Source organism: Corythoichthys intestinalis, chromosome 11 (genome assembly GCF_030265065.1).
Source record: "Corythoichthys intestinalis isolate RoL2023-P3 chromosome 11, ASM3026506v1, whole genome shotgun sequence".
Taxonomy (NCBI): Eukaryota; Metazoa; Chordata; class Actinopteri; order Syngnathiformes; family Syngnathidae; genus Corythoichthys; species Corythoichthys intestinalis.
The window spans coordinates 29,101,954-29,123,236 of record NC_080405.1 but is presented as its reverse complement, the minus strand read 5'-3'; the positions used below and the strand labels follow the sequence as shown (position 1 = coordinate 29,123,236).

The window sequence follows — 21,283 nt, the reverse complement described above, 5'->3', positions numbered from 1 at the left end:
GAAACCCCCCCCCCCCCCCCCCCCCCCCAAATAGTTGAATCTTTGAAAATGTAAAGTGGAGTTAAATTGGTATGGTTTGAATTAAGAAAAAAAAAAGGCATCAGTATTAAAAAAAGAAGAAAAAAAAAGAATGGGAACATGTATTACCATGAGTGTTGTTGATGTTGATGTTCGGCCAATTCCGGTTCACCTGCTGTTGAATTTGCGCAATTCTGATTGCGGGGGATTTTGGACTCACTTTTTTAAAAATTCTTGGTCACTTTTAAACGTATTTTGCAACGTTATCAACATATATATATTTTTTAAATCAGTGATTTAATTTTCCCGATGAGTTATATTTTAGTTTAAAAAAAAAAAAAAAGACGTTTCAGGGCATTATCATCCGAATTACAAGAAATAAAAACTTGAAATATTTCATTTTGTTCTGGCCTCACGCAGCAGCACTACTTCCGGGAATTGCAACACACTACATGACCCACAATGCACCTCGGCAAATATACCCAACTGCGCAAGCGCAGGACAAACGGCCGCGCGAAGAAATTTAATTTAAATGCGGAACGCAAGAAATCGACGGCTCAACACGATTTTTTGACATGGCAGCGGCCTCATACTTGTCGGACTCGTTGGATTTGAACAAATCATCTTCAAGCGACCAATCTTTGTCTGACCGGAGCTCTAACAGAAGTCTGAGAGTCGCTGAAAAAGAGAGACGGAAAAAAGAGGCCAAGGACCCGTTTGTTCTGGCCGTAAAGTATTTCTCTGACGGTAGGACTTTTTTTCTCCACTCAGTGATGTTAGTTTTCGGGAAATATCACAATTTGCATGATTTTGTTAAAATTTTTGCATGAATTGTTCTGTGTGAACGGAACTTGACCAAACACGAGCACGACGTTGGCGGGTGACGTCACCATATTGTTTGTTTTCTAGTTTGCTACTGCAAGGTGACTAACATTGGTTCGAGTTTAACACAGGGGTCTGCAAGTCCAATCCTCGAGAGCCGCCATCCAGCTTGTTTTCCATGACCCCCTTCTTTAACACACTTGAATCAAATGATCAGCTCATCACCAAGCTCTGCAGGAGCCTGATAACGATCCTGATTATTCGATCCTCCTCAGGGAGACATGGAAAACAAGCTGAATAGCGGCTCTCGAGGACCACACTTGCAGACCCTCGTTTAACATAACATATAAAGAGTGTCTTAGTGTACATCCTAAAATAAACAAAATTTCATAGCTTCTAATGTAGTTTGCGTTTATGTGAGATAAACGACTGCACACTGAAGAGATACTGTACTGCTAAAAACCTGATCATTTCCTCTATAAAGGCTAATAATCATATTAGTTATGTAATAAACGAGAATACAATAATTACATACTGTACAGCAGAGGTCTTTGTATTGTACTCTTTTAAGTCTTCACCTGCCCACCATTATAAAAAGTATTTAGACATTACTTAAGTGGTTAGATCTAATTTTCGTTTCTGTTGTTTATTCAGTTAAGGCAGGTACTCCAGTGATTGGCAATGATGTCGTTGAGAGGAACCTGGTTGTGGTGGAGGCGGTGGCGCACAGTAAAGGACTTCCACCTGAAGCCATCTCTGTGATGCTGGAGTTTGCCATGAGCCTTCGTATGGGTAGGTTCGATATTTCCCTTGTAAACTGGAGTTTTGTATTTGGGGTGACTGGAAGAGACCAATGCGGGAAGCACCCCACTAGGGCCACCACAAACGATTATTTTGAGAGTCTATTTATTACTGATTATTTTTGCAATGAGTGAAATAATCAGCCCATCTATAAATGATTATTATTACCGTGGGCTTTATGTTTTATATGTAAATTTGCATTGGAACAAAAAAATATGGGTGAAGAAAAGTTGCAATATGAATATAATTTAACTGTAGTAGCATGGCTGGTGGGCTTCTCTACCACCAGGCTGTCTTGATATTTCTGGGGTAAACCCTGGTTATTTTTTGTACACTACTGAAGACATATTTGTTCATCCACTTGATTTCCACCCCCATGTTAAGGAACAAGCTTATGTGCCAGAGTGCTCAAGTGTCTGATCCCTGCTACAGTGGTGCCTCAAGAGGCTGTGGTTCGAGCTGTAGGTTGGCTGGGTGTCTCTAAAATTCCTACAAGTACACAAGTGAGTCAACATAATGCCATATAAAAACGTAATTTCTGTCCTCAATTTATTTGAACACTATTCCATACCATTTGCAGGTTCTTTTCATTAAGTGGGTGCTCACTGTTTTTGACATGATTGATGCAAAAGATAAACTAAGAGCCATATATGGCTTCATTTTCAGCTATGTGAGAGATGAAAACCTGGTATGTATCCAACAACTACTTGTATGTTAATGAAACACTCACAAACCTCACTCACTTTGCACTGTCACACTTTTTCAGTGTCCCTACATCTGCCACCTGTTATATCTTCTGACCACAAAGCAAAACGGTAAGTCAACGCGACATTTGATTTCGAATTGAGTTCTTGACTGTTTCTTATCACTCATAAATTGTTTGGCAGTTCAAGTATTTCGGGTCCGAAAGCTACTCGAACTGCAAACCAAACTGGTAGGTGCAGTCATCATTTTTTGTTCTTTTAAAAATATATATATTCTGTGAATATTTTTAAAAAACTGAAATACAATGCATAAAAATGATTAAAAACAGTGACTGTTTGTTTGTCAATAGTCCAGTTGTTGCTGAAGTCGCATTAGCTCCAAATTAGGGCTGTCACAATGAATTGACTAATCACCAACTAAAGTATTTGATAATCAAATTAATCACCAACTATTTTGTAAGTTGATAATTGTTTGAGCTTTTTATAGTAAATATTCACTTATTTATTTTTCCTTAACTCACTTGCTGCCATTGACAGCACTAGAGGTCCATTTCAAGTGGATTACACATCTAGCGCCTTTTTTAGCACTTGTACATAAGCACTAAGAGCCAGTCCACCCAATTTAAATGAATTGGACTGCTATTGCTGTCAATTGGACTAATAATTAAGTTATTTATTATCTAATATTTTAGGTACAAAGCAGCAAAAAAGAAGTGGTCAAATTGTGGGCATGTGTATATACATACACTAGAAGAGCACTCTGACAGAGACTTTTGAAGTAGCAGCCAAATTCAAAGCATAGGGGGTTAAGTTGGGCACGCTACCTTTTTTCCTCATGTAATGTCTTTTCTGACCTAAGTAACGTTTGACCTCATGACTCCAAAATTTAATCAACTCTTCCATTTCATATTACAAACGTATTCTGCAAGTTTGACAATACTCATTTTAGCCGTTTTTGAGTTACCTTGAAAACATAAAGACAGACATATGCAACTGAATACATAACCTCCACCTTCCGTAGGTTTCACCGACTAGCAGAGGTAATAAGAAATGTTAATTATGTGTTGAATTTGTATGTGATGTTTTCTCAGGGAAGACAGCCCTTCCTTTTGCACCTACTGTCTCTTTATAAAGTATTTTGTCCTGAACTAGTGACACTCTCTGTTCCGTCCAGAATGAGGGTTAGTACACGTTTCTATATGATCATTCACTGCCAGTCCTCGGTGTTCAAATGGATTGAACCCAAAAATGATTTCTGACCTTTTGTTGTATGTCATGATAGAGTGGGTTCAGGAATCACAACTCACCCTGGAAATGTGCATTAGCATTAGTCCAGAAGAAGAATGGAGTTTTACTTGACCCCAATGCCGGTGTGACCCTCACGGTTAAAGATCAGAGCAAGTCAAGGAAAAGGGTATGAAGGTTTTTAACCTCAACCATAGACTTCACCATCATCTGATAGTGAAGTCTATGCCTCAACTTAATAACTAACATTGCACTGGTCTTTGCTTCTACATTCACAAAGCCACATTTTAGAAAATTCTTTTCATAGATGCCATTGTAATCCATTATTGAAACACTTCCTAAAATCCTTACCAATAAATGTTTAATTGTCCAACCTCTGTTGTGCTTTCTTCTAGAAACACTGCCGCTTGGAACTGGTAAAGCTGAGTTGTGCGCTTAATAAGGAGTCTCAGACTGAGTCTTCCTCCAGCACAAAATTAGTCCCTCTGGCGCAGCTACGGACCTTTGCCGAGCTGTTGGAGAACATGCATCGTATAGAGGTACAAATGGCGAGACACAAACATACTTAAATGTGTCCTGGCCAGTTATGACGTTGCCATAGATGTACAGTAGGTATGAAAAATCTAAAATGCCTGGTTAGATCCAATATGTCCCAAACCACGGTATTGGTCCGCGAGGCATTTCATACCAGGCTGCACATAAAGAATGTTCTACTGGTTAACTGCCCCCTACCCAATTTTATTTATTTATTTATTTTTTCATTTTCTGTTGTGTGACTTTTTAATTTTTAAAAAAAAATTTGGTCAATAATTTGAAATCTCATTCATTTTTTGACACACAGTTGCAATTTTGATCTTCTATTTGTACAATTTTACAGAGTCGTCATATATTTTCAGCAAATACCAGTTTAACTTCTTAACGTCATTTCCATATGTAATCATACATTTTTTTCCTGAGTGGTTGTATCATTCGCTTTTAATGGTTGATTTATTTCACGGAGCACTTTGATAGTCGTGCACGTCATTGTCACGTAATTCTTGATTCAGCTCAAGCTGTGTGCAGACGCACTCCTCCGAGCTCCCTCGAGCAACTTCTCAACTTATAAGCGCTCAGGGCCAACTCAGGGTCAGCAAGCTAGACTCCCAGTATGGCTCCAAAAAATTCGAAATCTGGAGACTTGGATGAAATAAAATCCTCCATACAGAAATTGAAGGTCTCGTTGACTGTCTTGATTGAAAGCCAGAGTCAAGAAAATCGAAGGAGAAATCAAGAAATCGTCAGAGAGCTCCAGTTAATGCGTGCTGAAAACGAGAAACTCAAGCAGGCGGTCGAGGAGAGAGATGTTCGCATCAAAAGGCTGGAAATTTTGGCTGACGATCTCGACCAGTGCCGACGCGCAAATGAGCTAATCATTTCGGGATTATAACTGACGCCTAGCCCAGGTGATACAGCGGCGCAACTGGCAATCGCGAAGCTGAAAGAGTATGGAATAAACATAAACATGGAACCGCTGGACATCCGTCGCTGCTTTCTGCTCCCATCTGGAGGCAGAGGACCGGCGACGGTGCTCATGAAGCTGGCAGACCACAAGACCAAGACTGCCCTGCTTAACCAGAGCCGCAACCTGAAAGGGTCGAAGATTCTTTTGAATGACAACTTGACTCGCCGAAATTGCAAGAAAAGCACATCAACTCAAGAAAGCTGGGAAAATAACCAACACCTGGGTCTCGGATTGCAGGATCCTTATCAAGATGCAAGCTATGAAGATTAAAGCTATTAGGAGTCTCGACAAGCTGACCCCACTCGAAAATTAATGATGACATCTGAAACCACACTTCCGGACCACAACTTATACAATAGCATTTTGGGTAACTATAAATACTACACAGCGGACCAGTATAAGGACTCTGTGGATGTGGACGGTAAACTGAAACTTATGAACGGCATGAGTCTGCACAAGAATTTTGAACACATTAAGGATTATCTACTAAAGATAACAAAGGCTCTGACTTTAATTTGCACGGATATAACATGGCACAAATGAAATGGGCTTCTACCGAGCTCCTGATTCAAATGTCCAGCTTACTGAGTATATGGAAGAGATACTGTTTAAAAAGAATAATAAGCATGTCTTTTGTTGTGGAGACATTATAAAATATGATAAAATATGTACAACATTTTTGATTTTCCTCATACATTCATGTCTGATGAAACTGTTACAGTGATCTTTGAGTGCGGCAATTGTTGCCACCATGTACACCTTAGGAATGTACCCTTTAAAGAGACTTATAAGAAAAGCATTTTGAGTCGCTACTCACACCAGCTGTGATAAGACATAACACTTTTGCCACACACATAGCCACAACAAAATGTTCCCACAACAAATAGATGCTAGAATGTCAGGGACAATGACAAAGCCATAACCTTGTACGCCCTGAAACTCAGATCACTGCACGAGACTGCTGTGTCAACAACTGCAATGGAGCTGCTTGATTGGATGCCGAGTTATTGTAAACCCAGACTGTTGATTGTGTTATTGTACAGTTTGTGGCCATGGGATGTATGTAACTGTACCACGTCTGATTGTGCGTCTTTAGCTGTATGGGGGTGACGGGAAACTGATAAGCATATGCTTCCTCCCGTCTGCCTTTGTCTTCTTCTTCGGTTCTTTCTTCCTACGGGCAAATCATATGGTAAATGGTGGTGTTATACTTATATAGCGCTTTTCCACCTTTCAAGGCGCTTAAAGCACTTTACACTATCTCACCATCCACCTACTGGTGACGCAGCACCAGGAGCAACGTGGTGTTCAGTATCTTGCTCAAGGACACTTAGGAGAGTTCATCAGGGCTGAGAATTGAACCTACAACCTCTGTGTTGGGGGACAACTACTCTACCACTGAGCCACGCCCCAGTAGAAAAGAGAATATGAGGGGAGGGGACCCTACACATTTTGTAATTGTCAATGATTTTCTATGATACCGATGATGATGACAATAAATATTTCATTCATTCATTGTCACGATTGTTCTGTTTACGTTTGTCTACTAACATGCTAACTAAAATCCTACTTACTGTTACCTTTGTGTTATTTTTACGTGCCAGCACAATAACCACCAACAGGTAATTGCAACAAGCTAGCAGACGAGGCTATGACCTAGAAGCCTTCAAAATTGAAACAAAAATGGTTGGGGACCACTTTATAGAAGTATAATACATTTTCCACCCCACATGATGGCGCTGTATCACAATTTTTGTAATCTGCCGAACGCCACTCCACAAACTATTTAACTAGTGTCCCCTCCCATCCCCTCATAATCTCTTTTCTACTTTGTTGTTTATTTTTATACGAGTGATAAAAACGAAGAAAACCAATAAGAATAAATTGTAAAAATCTGCAAACCAAAGCTGCTTATAAAGTCCTAATAATGTATATTATTTCTTATGGCTCTCGCACTATCATAAGGAAAAAAATTCAGTCGGCAATTTTGCGATCCTGACCGGTCAGTAGGACCATCACCTGTGTGTCCAACTGTATTCAATCAATCTATTCGTCATCAGTGGTGCTTAACTGTTCTTTTCCTCTCTTTATCATTTTGCTTATTACTCTGACAAAATTGCCTTTAATGGGAGGGAAGGGAGCAGCTGGCCATACATTAAAAGTGATTGTGTAAAATCTCCCAGGGCTTGAGTTATTAGGATTACAGGCTACTGAAAAATTATTGGAGCTCTGCAAAAAGCATTAAAGAAGGTTGACTGGGTGATTTTTTTCATTTTTAATCTGTCCGCCTTTATGCAAATAGAAGATGACTAATCGACAGCCTTTGTCGATTTGGGGTATATTATTTAACTACAGCAGCATTAGTGTTCATTTTGCAGGGTATCCCCCAGAAAGCTTCAAAAGCCTGGTGGTTCAAAAGCCACCATGGTTTTTTTGGGACTTGGGGGGAATAAATAAGTAAAAATCTAAAATGTTAACTGAAATTTTGAAAAAATTTATGAGCCATTTATTAACAATATTTAAAGATCATTTTACAAAAGGTACGGTTTTGAAATAGTTTTAGCAAACAAAAATGCAATGTAATTCAGTGCAATGGTTGAGGGCTAGGAAAGTTTTTTTTTTTTTTTTTTAATTAAAAAAAAAAAAAAAAAATTGTGTATCGACCATAGGATGTCGCCAGTGCACTTTCAAATGTGTAAATACACGCGGCTAAAAATGTGTTTAAAATATTTACGCTTCCTTTTGCAGCACTGTTATATCCTGACGGGGTGGGGGCAGGATAAGCCTGGCAACCTGCCAGGCTTATAAAGCACTAAGCGAAATCCTTATTTTATGTATACAATTGTCATTTTCACTTCACAAATCATGATTTGTCACACATTCTATTAGCTTTTTTTTTTTTTTTTTACCCCCACCACCAGCTGCCAGCTCAAATGGGCTCTCTGCTGTCCACCAGTGTGGCTCTGCACTACCTGGACTGTGTGCAGGATGAGTCGGCCCTCCTTCGCCTCAACCTCTGGTTGGGCTATGTGCTCCAAGAAGGTAAGACGTAGATGTCATTCATGTCTTACGCCTCTGAGACTCAAATCGGCGCTAACCCTCAGCTGAACTCTGACTCTAGTGGCCATCTTTCAGCATGAGCTTTCAAAGCAGTTCGGGGGGAATTCGGGAACGAACACGTGGTGAATGTGAAATGCGGTGCCCTTTTTAATTTAAAACCTTTCACATTCCTCTCTCAGACTTTTTGTTTTGCCAAGATGGAGGCACGAGCCAGAATTCCGACAAGGCGCTTCACTTTTTAAGCAGGCTGCTGATGGCAAACCAATTTCTCCAAGTGAGCAACTGTGCTTCTTATCTTCCTTTAAATCTTCATTTAAAATAAAAAATAAATAGTTTATTCAATGTCGTCACAATTTTTCTTCCAGGAGGGGTTTTCTAGTTCTGAAGCATTTCTTTACAAATTCCTCACTGTTTGGGACGGGTTCCTCATGCGACCACAGATTCTCGGCCTGCTGAGCAACATTTACGTGGTCCCAAGCCACAGTACGTTTGGTATAATCTATTACATACTGTGTGCATCTTTTCCATATGCAGTAAGTATAATCCACTTACTTCCCCTTCAGAGATGGGAACGCTTTTGTTTGAGCCGCTTAAGCAACTCTACTTCACTTCCTCCCTGTTTTTCAAGGTAAGTGTTCTTCACCGCTTTGTTTTTTGCTCGTACAGCCAGAACCAAAATCTTATGTGGTTTAAGATGGTTTAATCTCCTCAGTGTGGGCTGTTGGAATGTCTAAACAACATGCTGCGAAAATGGCTGACCTGGCACTCTGTCTACGCTCTGGAAGATGATATGGACATCAGCATAAACAGCCATACCTCAATGTAAATGTTGTGGTCCTTGATTTTGAACTCTTTTGGTCACTGTTTTACTACTTTCCAAACTATTTCCAGACACATTACTCTGTCAGGATTTAAGGATTCAGTGTTCCAGCTGGTGCAATTTGTGGGTCACCTGGCCACCGTAGGGCTGCAGGTGGAAAGCTGCCACACGCTCCTGCTCAACTTTGTCCTGGAGTTTTACGAGACGGTAAAGCGAAATAATTGATTAATTGCCTTCCACTTTATTTACATTTTAACTCTTTGATCGAAGTGCTTAGCAATATGACAATAAAAAACATACTATCACCATAACTTTCTTTTATCAAAAAGAGGTGTCATAAGTCACTATATCACCTAAACCTATGGTCCTTAACTAAAACATTTAATGATAAACTGACTACGACTGTTAGGAAAGAATTGGCCACAGCAATAGAACACATCATTTTTACCAATTTTAAATGACTTTTACAAAAAGCCACCGCAAGGCATTCAGTGTTAAAAGCCTGATTGACTGCCAGTTCCTCGGAGGTCATGGAGAGTACTTATGCGAAAATGTATTAGTGTAATTCATGACTGTTTTCCAGGTGTGTGACATGTTTCTGCAGTATGGGCTCCCGCTCATTGTGATTCCGCCGCCTGGCGTTTTCTACCCGGCGCTGCTCGCCACTGACCCCGTCAGTGTGGACCGCCTGGCCTACATCATGTACAAGTACGAGCCGCCAGCCTTAATGTAGTGCCGCGTTACTACTGGGTGATGGGACAGAATGGCCCCTTTGCACTTATATACTAATGTATAATTTATGATAATGAGTGACTCGGAGGCGAAATATCCAGACGCTGCCTTCCGTTTTATGTTGTTGCTTGCAATTTTTGAAAGCTTTTACAGCTGAAATTACCTGCCAATTAACTTCAGCCAAGGTTGTGTAATAGTTTTGTCGGAGCAAAAACAGGGAAACAAATTAGAAGTAATTGCTCAATACAGTATTATCAAAATGCTAAAAACAAATTGCTCTTTTCTACACCATATGCTATTAACTTGGCCTTTTTTTTTCTTGTTTTGGGCAGATACAAAGTGAACCTGGCATTTTACAAAAGTCAGGAGAAGATCATAAAGGTATGCAAGTTGATCACACTAAATGTACAGCACACACTGTTTTCCAACCTTTGTTGAGCAGTGGTACCTGTTTTACAGTTGTAAAATCCCGCCTCACAGTATAATATAACGAGCAAATTTACTCACTGTTAAATTAAACAAAGCTGATATACTTGCTGGGATTGAAGAAAGGATTATACACACACTCCATTCTTAAATGATAATCTTCAGACCGATGAAAAAAGTAGAATAGAACTCTGTAGTAGGTGCTGGGCTATATGACCCAAAAAATTATCATGATTTTTTTAAAAATGCAAAGTGTTTTGTGTTTTAATGTACTCAATCGATTAGACACACAGTCAATGTTTGTTGTCTATCAAAACACACAGTCACTCAAAATGTTTGTTGTTGTCTATCAAAATATCTTGCAGTTCTACATTTCATTTGCTTTTCTGTCGAAGTTATGTGACCTTTGTATTCCACGGCAGGTGAACAGAAGTTGTTTATATTCAAGCTCAACCGAAGGCTTTGAAGTTTGAAAGTCCGTGTCAGTCAGCCTTATTTTTTATCTGAAAAATGCCAACGGCTTCTTAAATGAAGAAGTCAGCCCATACGTGTTGTGGGAATAAATCAACGCAACAGACAGACGTGGTAAATAAACAACCTCCTCTTCCTTCGACAGTCTTTGCCCAGCAGTCGTCAGACCGTCATCGATTTCAACCACTACCAAGTTGACATGGTCAACTACCTATGGAATGGCAAGATGTTCCTGAGTGTCAATCTGCAGCTGAATGAAAAGTTGTTTGGAAGTAGCAAAGTCCCTGATTGCGCCAAAAGTTTTGACCTCGTCCATCACCCGGCCTTCATGGGCTACGCGGTCGACTTTCATCGCAAGGTGAGAGAGCGCATACATCGCGAGAGCACTTTCATTTTTCTGAAAGTCATGTTGCTACATTCCTTCAGGTTTGTTTATATCGTGCTAAATCACAGAAAAATATCAAATGCTGCCACAAATAATTATTCTTGAGAGGAATTGACCGTTAGGCTGTTTTAATCACATGCTTTTTTTTAATTGAACGCCTATCGCCATCAATGGCACCAAAACAAAAATTCACTGCTAGTACGGAACTTTGACATTTTTGTGAGTTCCTTGAAATTGCTAATTTTTAAATATAAACACGCAAAACACAGTTCGAAGTAGAGCCGATTTTCTCACTAGTCATATGACTACAGTCACCTATCTATTATGAGTACTGTAGTTTCTCAAACACTGGAAGGTTGTTGCCTGCAGGGACACGCTGAGGTTCTCAATGACCTTTTTAGATTTTTTTTTTTACTACTTTCCCCGAGAAATGCCACACTACTCAATAGGAACAAGCCACATGTGGCATTAATGTATCTTTCATACAACATACATTAATACCTAAGTGAGTGTTATATTATTTATTAAAACTGCAGCATGAGACATGATTTTCATCATGTTTAATAATACACACAAGTCTTTTTTGATTCTGTCGCAGCGCCAATGTCCCGCTGTGAGCCGGCGAGTCGTTTGAGCACTTAGTCTATATCCTGAGAGTGCACTGAATTCTCTTTTTACTGGTACGCGCTTTGTCTTCACTACAGCGCATGACGAGAACAACTTTCTTAGCAATTATGTTTTTCCAGTATTGCCTTCTACTGTATGACATTAGAACGCCCTAGTACAGGGGTGTCCAAACTTTTTGCAAAGGGGGCCAGAATCGGTGTGGTAAAAATGTGGGGGGCCGACCTTGGCTGACATCCTTTACGTAGAACAATATATTTATGCAAATTTTAGCGAGCCATTCTGTGTGTCACATTTGCTTTATTTATTTATTTATTTATTTAAATGAATAATTTCCACAAAATCTTGCAAATAGCCTTTGTGGCGTTCTCTTTTATCTCTTGGGCTCTTGCGAAATACTGCTGCTGTAAAATTAAACTAGCTTTAAATTGCTTCAGTTTCTCGCTACATATCTTCCCTGTAATCTTGTCGTACATGTCAGCTTGTCTTGTTTAGTAATATCGCCTCACATCGAACTTTTTAAAAACAGTGACTGTCTCTTTGCAAATGAGGCAGACAGTTTTTGCGTATTTTAGTGAAGAAATAGTCCAATTTCCACCTATCCTTGAAGCGTCGGCCGTCACAGTCAACTTTCTTTTTTTTTTTTTTGTTGTTGATTGTCGCCATTTTAGAAAATTGGGAGTAAAGGGTCACGTGGGGTAATGTTGCTTAGAGTGCTGCTGCCTTTTAGTGGGTAAATGAGGAGCAGCATTTAGTGTGTAAGCTACTTCATATGCTGGTAGCAGTACTGCTGACCAATTTATTAGGTTATTGATTTTATGACACAGGCTGGGGGCCGGATGAAATTTGACCACGAGCCGCATTTGGCCCCCGGGCCGCATTTTGGACATGCCTGCTCTAGTAGGACACACGAGTCAATTCTGAAACACAAAATAATGTTGAAAACAAATAACGTCTGAATATTCAATCTTGCATGAATCAATTTATTAAAAAAGATATACATATCGGAAACCCCACTATTTCAGTAACAACAAATGATCTTAAAAGGTCAATAAATCAATATTACATAGTGGAAGTAAAACTGAAGTTCTTAAAAGTCCACTTCTAGAAATATATAATACATTTTGAAAATCTGATCGGGCGTGATTTCGGGGACCTCTTTAGTTAAATTATGTTACGTTAACGGACGCCTATTTAACTTGTTCCCAATTACTGTAATGCATAATATTTGTTTTTGGTCTGAGATAAAAGAAAATTCTGCCCCCACCGTAGACAGAAACTTTGCCTTATGACTTATGGGTTATTATAAGCCATTTATTCATGATACTTATACATAGTCTTACAAATAGGCACAATATTGAAAGTTTTAACTAATAAATAAAAATAAAATACAATTCAATGTAATGGCAGAGAGCTGGGATGGGTTTTGTTCACATATTGACCATAAAATGTTACCATTACGTTTTCAAACACATAACCAGACGCAGTTGATAATATACAGTATATACTTTTTAGTTTCTTTTGTAACACTTTTAAGCCTGTGGCATTTAAGTGCTCATGAAATGGATTAAATAATTAAACAGTTTGCATTTCTTTCATATATGGAATTCCCGATAACTGCTACCTATTCATTATCAGCATTGGCCTAGTAGGAGAGACCTGGATCTCCATTCCATCAAGGTACATAGAATTGCAATTCTAGTAGGTTGCCACTGTGTATCTATGTGGTCATATAATAGGACGGCTATCGTGTTTTGTAGGGCACCAATGTGTGGGACAGGTACTTGGAGTATCTCTTCTCGCAAGGCTATAAAGGCCTGAAACACTTTGTGCAAACCAACACCAAGCTGCCATCGAGGAGCCGTGAAGACAGCGTGGCCTCTGAAGCATAGTGAGGGCAGAATATATGTAAAAAATAAAAAAAGTATATATATTTTTTTTGCTGTCAACTCAACTATTGTTCCAGTGCAAATTGATTGTGGTGGAAAAACTTGTACAATACTACAGCATTCCATGTAAATAAAATGAAGATCACAATCATACAGGTTACACTGTAGAATCATTACAATGCATGCAGATACAGCTAATTGCACAGAAATGTGGTGTCTGTGTTGTGGTTAACTCATTGGCTGCCATTGTCGGCGTCAGACGTCTAGTCCATTTATAGACCCTACCCACGTGACGTCACAACTCCGCTCTCCTGAATGGTACCGCCCAATTGTCCGTCAAAACATAGTGTTAACCTGTTACGGCTACGTACATTCCTCCTATTTACGGCGTGTTTTTCTGCTCCTTAACATTAATAATCAAAATGGTGAAGGCGTGTGTGGCTGTTGGTTGCACTAACAGAGAAGATGGAAGGAGAGACTTGAAGTTTTACCGTATTCCGAGGGATCCAAAGAGGAGAGCGAAATGGATGGCTGCAATTCGACGTGAAAACTGGGCACCAAAAAATCACCACAGACTATGTAGTAGTCATTTTATATCGGGTGAGATGCATTTAAGATATACTTAGAGGGTTTTGGGCTGACAAATAACCACAATTAAGATCATTGCTAGGCTAATCGCCGACAACATACACGTATGTATGTAGTGAGAGTGCTATCGCTAAACCATATAAACATTAAAAGCCTTAACTCCATTGACAAACGACATGAAATACATTAGACTTGACAATGGATATTAGCAATAACAAAAGATTTTGAATTGAAAATTTCGTAACTCACCTTTCCAAGCACAAGATAGATTCCTGCCGAATTTTCGTGGACGAGGACCTGTTTCACCCAACCAGCAACGAAGTATTTATAAGCCTCCAAGCTCTTAAAGTTTTTCAAATTTTCGTGAGAATAGGCTGATTTTGTGTGGACAAGATAATTGTAAATATCAGCGTAGCAGATGTCAGGCAGACAGGGCGAAGACAGTGGGTCGAAAAACATCGATTTGGGCATCAAATATGGATCTGGCGACTGTATAGAACGAAGCTTTTCCACATAACGCCTTTTATGCAACACATCCAAAGAGTTTACGGCATCAGAAAGCACCGGGTCTTCCATGAAATGCATTTTAAATTCCCCGATCAATTGAAACCAATGCTAATACAGAGACAAAATGACGGACAAGTGGGCGGAACCATACAGCGAGCACGTGGTTTTGTGACGTCGGTGGGTAGGGTCTATACCGGGAGGGCTGCCAGGGAAAGAACGAATGTTCAGCATCACAGTTCCAATGGACTAAATGTCTAATAGTGTATGAACTGATTTAAAATTTCTAGAAAAATGAAAAGGGCCACAAGATTTCCCGTCTATCAACAACGGCACTGAAAGAGTTAAAAAATAACACAGTGCAGTGACACATGGACACTAAACAATATGCAGATCATTTGTCAGATTTAGATTCTTTATCCAGCAATAGTGAAAGACTGCACGTATTCTTCGTAAGTCTGCATACAGCGTCGCGTGCACTAAGAAGAGCCACAATTGCAATGCACAACGTGTCAAATTCCTTACAATACACTTATTACTGTTTGTGAATTGTTACGCAGGTGGAAAGATTTCAGTAAAAGCTTTCAAATAGGAAAAACTTAAACATGTAAAAACAGTGCACGGGCAAATTTTATGGTAGATTTTTGTTCCCTTTATTGTGTTAAAAAATGGTATTTTTTTCATACTGTGACCCATATGGAACCAGTCTTGATGGTGCTGACCAACAACTTGTCACCTTGGTAGTCAACCATGCTGACTACCGAGCTACTGACGTCTGGTTGGAGGAAGTGCTGTATGCATCTCGTCAATGGCAGCCGAGGAAGTTAAAAACATTTTGGTGATTTATTTTTTATTTTTTCTTCTTATTTTATTTTATTTTTTTATGCTTGGGTAGGCTAAACGGATTATTTTATTGTGGAATGATTTGAGATACGAGTGTTTTGGGTTAAGAGTAAACTCGTATAACGAGGTCCCACTGTATTAAGAGAAACCGGTGTTGAGGCTACTTCCAGGTTTTCTTTCTTATCCACAGCCCCCTCCCTCCACCTAACGCCTGAGTGAATTCATGTCAGGATTCAAGTGTGGGAGGTACTTGGAAGTTGTAAATCTCACGCTGGCGAGGCGCGCGCACACTTGCAGCGAAGACGCGAACGGAACGCGCCACCTCGCTCCAGCCAGCTCGTGGCGCGCCGTAACCGGGCCACTTGCGTCCTTCTCCTGAACAAGGCGGTCGTCCTGTCGCTCTTTGCCGATACACTTACCAGGCGGATGAAGCTTGTCCGTAGCCGAACTGCTCCCTGATGTCACGAGCCCTAGCGCCGCCACCACGGGCCTCAGCTGTTCCGCGCTCCTCACCAATACTCATCCCCCGTTCACCTCCACCCCCGCCGGATCTCTCGCCGCAGCTGCGGCCGCTTGGGAACCGAAAGGACCGGGGGAGTTTTGATTTGGCTACCTGAGACACAACCTTTTGGATCGCAGCCTAAAGGCAAGACTGGCTCATTTACTTCATATCATTTTCTTGGAAGTGATTTTTGACACTCCTTTTTTGATGAATGTTTTATGAAATTGTCTGATGGCTTTTTTTTCTCTTTGTTTTGCCTTATTTGTTTTCACTGAATTGAGCGTGTTGGTTTGTTTGGTCAGCCTTGTTTATTTGCTGTTGAACTATTTGGAATGGTTAGCCGATTAGTGGTCGCTTTACACCTACAGTAAGGTGTATGGTGATTGAACTGCTCGTAACGCAGTTTGCTCGTACATCACGCCAAATTTTGGGGGTTTGACGTAACAGAGAGCTGTTTAGTTTTTGTCTTCTGGACGAAATACTTATTAGTAATTTCTAAACGTGTCTAGTTTTAGTTGACCAATACTCAAAACGTTTCTATAAAAAGGATTTAGTGTAGATTCAGTCCATCTCTACACCAGCACGTTTGTTAAAAACAAATGACTGTGGAAGCTTTTTTTTTTTTTTTTTTTTTTTTTTAAGTACATAACTGCGCGAAAAATAATTGTCCGTAATACCCCCCATCTTTCGCATGTGTTCAATATGAAGCACTACAAGAGGTAAGGCACTTTTTGCTTCCATTTATTCACTAATTTGCTCCAAATGTGAACATTGGTCCTGTGTGTGACGTTGGGACAAAGTTTGTCGCAGTCAGTGAAGTTTCCACAGTTAAAGCTTCGGTTATCAGTGTCCACATGATGGCGCCACAAACGCAGGATTCGCAGATCTTCACTTTGGGCGCAGTTTTCAAGAACCATCGTTTAAATGTGCGTGTGGTTGATAGACCAAACCGTAGAAAAAGTTATCTTTTTTTTGCCTAATACCCTGTTACGTGTAGACTTTGCCTAAATGTATTGCTAAATGTAGTCTCAAACGGAGGTTATTCTCCAGTGCAACAATTATAACAAAGTGTGAACAACAAACACTACTGTATAATACGTGCCAAGAGTTTAAAGTTACTGTGCCTCCAAATAACAAAACCATGTCTCCAACGGCAGAACTGGAAATGACCGTCGTAAGAGTGTCATCAAGTCGATCACTTTCTGTTCTTTCATCTTCCTCGCAGTGAAGCCTCTCAAGAACCGCACATGGTCAGACAAGGAGCAAGGGAACAGACTTATCTCGGGCAACAATTTAATGTCCACTCATTTTCCTGACAAGATCATATCCCCAGCATCTTTTGATGTGGTGCAGAGGAGAGAAATGTTCCAGTTTTACTATGTTTTACATGTATGTTCTAATTTTTGAGAGGCACTTAGGGCGGCAAAGACTTGTGAAGTGTAATTCAGAAAGACTCTAAAAGGATCAGCGAAATGTTTCATTTTCACCTCCTGCCGACATAATTTTGGACACTAGGAAATCTCCTGCTCATGTGTTTGTAAACACTAACACCAGAGTTGGCCAACTGAGCCAAGGCACATTTTTACATGAAAAACCCAGACCTACTTTGTCTTTTATATCCCATTTTTTCTGTCTTTCTTTCCTAATTCAAGACAGTGAGCTGAAAATGTCATCCTGTGTTTGAGTCTGCCTGGGGTCTTGTGTAACTTACTGGTGCGTTATGAATTAACATGCACCCCGGCCTCCATCTATCGTGATGGCCTGTATTGCTACCGAGACATATCGAGTCAAGGGGTGACATCAAGTTGGAATTTAAGAGGTCACAAGAGACACATCAAGTTGGAATTTAAGAGGTCACAAGAGACATGAAAATTAATTTGAATGAGAATTTGATATGCCTTTTTCCGAAAGCGTTTTTTCGAAAAAAATAAAATATAATAATAGTAATAATACTTAACGATGCCACAAGATGGCGGCAAACCCTGTTTAGTAGTGCCTTGGCCAATTCCACTTCCAAGACCAAAAACGGACCAAAATTTACAAAAAGATTATATATACAAAACGACTGAACTATACTTGGGATGTACCGAAAGCAAAATTCTTGGCCGAAAAGGAATAACCGAATATTGGAAACACTTGGTCAAAAACCGAAAGGCCGAATAATACATGTGTATACAATGTATTTCCTGTTATCAATATTTTTGCCAATGCTAGTCCATTGATATCGTCCAACTCCAAAAATCTGATCCCGTTAACAAACTGATACGGATAACTGCCACTATGAAACTTTTTAGTTTTGGTCGATTTTAGCGACGCCGGTCAACAAAAGCGGTGGTGTTTTGCCTTAAGGAAGACTGCGTTTCCCATGAGGGCCAGCGCACATGGGCACAGTGTCAAAATCATGATCTCCCTGTCACCTGCAGATAGATTAAATGAGATTTGTGTTTCCAGCGGTTGAGTGAAGGATGAATAGTAATAAGGTAATGAATCCAGTTGTAGCTAAACAATAGCATATGACTGTTAGCGACTGTGTGGCTGAAAAAAGTCACGGATATCTATCCATAAACTGATTTTAAGGGGGGCCAGGCCCCCACCTGGTAGCTGAAAAATGTCACTGCATGTAATTGACTTTCCTATATAAGTTGTAAAGCAATAAAACTGAAAAAAAAAAAAAAAAAAGAATGAAATGAACAAAAAACATTTTTTATAATGGGTCGAAATTATTTTTCGAGCACCTTAGACAGTCATTTGCTTTGCATATAATTTAATATATATACATGTAATAGAGAAATATTTTTAAAAGTGATTTTTTTCTTTGATTGAAAATATTTTTTTTGATTGAAGCAACTTTTTGGGGGATTGAATGATTTAGATACAAATGTCCTATTTGATTGAAGCAACTTTTTGGGGGATTGAATGTCCTAATCAAATTATGGCCCAAACACAAAAAGGATTGCTTCAATCAAAGAAAACTTTTAAAATGAAAAACTAAGTGTTCATATGCAATTTTTTCAATCTCAAATATTTTTTCTATGGTTGAATTTTTTTTTTTTTTTTTGATTGAAGTGATTTTTATTTTTGAAAATCTATATATTTTTAAGCAACTTATTTTTTGATTGAATAATAAAGAGAAAAATGTCCTAGCCAAAATGTGGCCCAAACACAAATCAACAACAAAAAAAAAGAAAATCAAAGAAAAATTGCCGTCACGTGCATTTTTTTGAGTTTTTTGTTTCAAATTTATTTTTGCATTCAAACACATTTTTTTTGATTGAAGCAACTTTTTTTTTGGTTGAAAATATATATTTTGATCGAAGCAACTTTTTTTTTTTAATTGAAGTCACTTTTTTTTTGATTGAATAATAAAGACACAAATCTACCTCCATATGACTCTGCCTGGGGGATACCATTTTTGATTGGGGTAACTACTTTGGAACGACACCGGCGGGCGTGCCAAATTCAATGGATGACGATCTTGGCGAAACGTATTGCCTAAGCAGTAAAGGTGTGCAAAATTTCCGATTCTTAGATTATTCGCGATTCGGCCGTGAAAGATTCGAGAACAATTCACAAACATCCAAATTCCGATTATTGAAATATGCCAAGTAAAGCGGAAGTACAACACACTCAGCGCGCCGCGAGGTCTTCGGGACGGAACGGAGCGGGAGTAGCTAAACATTATGCTTCTCATTAACCGGCCCCTCGGGTAATGCCAACGCTCAACTCACGGCTGTAGCTCAACTCATGCCACGAGATAAAAAAACACAACAACATACCTGACTGCTGCCGAAAAGCTGCTACAAGTACAGCTAAGCTACATAATGTTACGGTAGATATCATTTATATAGGACTAGATGGATTATAGACTCGGTAGCGGTAGCAGCACATCTGCAAAAAGCTAGATGCGGGCGTTAGTAAACGCCGCCATCTTAAAGCAGTAAACTTCCCTGCAATGCTGTTGTAGCGAACCTTCCAAGCAAACCTAATTAACTTTTTATCTAAAATACTCCTAAATCGGTAAAATATTGACTTGAATCTATCTTTAAAATAGTTTTAAAACTTTCACATGTCAAAAGTAGACAAAAGGGAAATTATGGAATAATGGGAGCAATTTTAACAACTTTAACGGTTGATTCACAACATTAAATTAATTGAATGTAGTTTAAAGCTGCTGATACAGAATGGGGACTGGAGTTTTTTTATTTAATGTTATTTTTGTATATTTGTTTACTGCTATATGTTAACTTGATATTGAAATAGTAGTTTGGTTTAGCCTGAGAGTATTTTTGAACAATTTTGGAACTAATGTACAAAACTTTATTTAAAAAAAAAAAAAAAAAAAAGGAGGGGGGTGCATCAATAATCGTTTTATAATCTAATCGGAGCCTCTGAATTGTAATCGTAATCGAATCGTTAAGTGCCCAAAGATTCCCAGCTCTACTAAGCAGCCTGATTTAGAATCCCCCTCAAGAATGATGGGGGACAAAAAACGCTCATTGTCAACTTATTATTTTAAATATTCTTGTAAGTTAATTTTATTGCTGACACTGCGTTTTGGGGTCATCAACATGTTGTGACCCCCCTCCCCCAAAAGTCAAACTCCGCCTATGTATCTACCTCATAACTATTGCTTAATTATATTTTTTCTGTTACTGTCGCATTTCCCCAATATTTTAGATGAGAACTAATCCATACAAACAAAGAAGAAAAAAAAAAACGTTTAAAAGGGTATATGAAAATGAAAATCTCGACCATTCCTTGATGTCTGCAATATCTGCATCGCGACCCTCGTTATACATATGACCATGTTTAACCCATAAAATCTCCCCAAAATCCGGCTCTGGCCATTCACAGCTGTATCTTGACACTCAGTGATACATGCTACTTGGAGTTTTTGGATCGAAAAGAGGTAAGTACGCGATAATATCTCGTTAAAATCATGGTGTCTTTAATTATGTTCTCATGTGATCTCACCTCCAGTTAGGGTTTTGCTGTTTAATTTTTTTTTTTTTTAATTAAAAATGCTCTCCTGTTCAAAAAATTTTCCCCCAGAAAATTGAGAGTTTAAGCTTTCCAATGATGTATCACACATGCATATAGGACAATTTTGTCCTACAAGTCTCAGAGCGGAACTTCAAGTCACCTGAGTGTTTTCAGTCATGAATTTGTGTGACTAAATGGAAATATATATATTCATATCACATGGTTGTACATGTTTCCATAGCTCTGTGTTATCTACAGTAGAAGGACTTCTGCTGTTTTTGTTTTGTCTAGCTATGAGCGGCACTAGAAAGCAATATAACTGGTATGCGCGCCGAGATTCAGGGCACTTCTTCTGGGGTCACCTT

The 21,283-nt window shown here is 39.2% G+C and overlaps 1 protein-coding gene across 1 annotated transcript; it reads left to right on the top strand.

Annotated features, from left to right (window-relative positions):
- Positions 1 to 60: 60 nt before the first annotated feature.
- Positions 61 to 13,659, top strand: cenpi (centromere protein I). Its single transcript, XM_057849391.1, has 20 exons — positions 61 to 765; positions 1,495 to 1,632; positions 2,026 to 2,144; positions 2,222 to 2,329; positions 2,408 to 2,456; positions 2,529 to 2,575; positions 3,437 to 3,526; positions 3,628 to 3,759; positions 3,986 to 4,129; positions 8,013 to 8,133; positions 8,331 to 8,425; positions 8,517 to 8,634; positions 8,715 to 8,779; positions 8,864 to 8,973; positions 9,043 to 9,178; positions 9,555 to 9,679; positions 10,036 to 10,084; positions 10,746 to 10,958; positions 13,248 to 13,289; positions 13,370 to 13,659. The coding sequence occupies exons 1-20, from the start codon at positions 594 to 596 to the stop codon at positions 13,499 to 13,501; spliced, it is 2,205 nt and encodes a 734-aa protein (XP_057705374.1). The 5' UTR covers positions 61 to 593; the 3' UTR covers positions 13,502 to 13,659.
- Positions 13,660 to 21,283: the final 7,624 nt, after the last annotated feature.

Coding starts and splice junctions, on each gene's coding strand:
- cenpi (XM_057849391.1), top strand. CDS start 594: ATGGCAGCGGCCTCATACTTGTCGGACTCGTTGGATTTGAACAAATCA. Junction 2,145..2,221: donor AAATTCCTACAAGTACACAA/GTGAGTCAACAT, acceptor TACCATTTGCAG/GTTCTTTTCATTAAGTGGGT. Junction 10,085..10,745: donor GTCAGGAGAAGATCATAAAG/GTATGCAAGTTG, acceptor TTCCTTCGACAG/TCTTTGCCCAGCAGTCGTCA.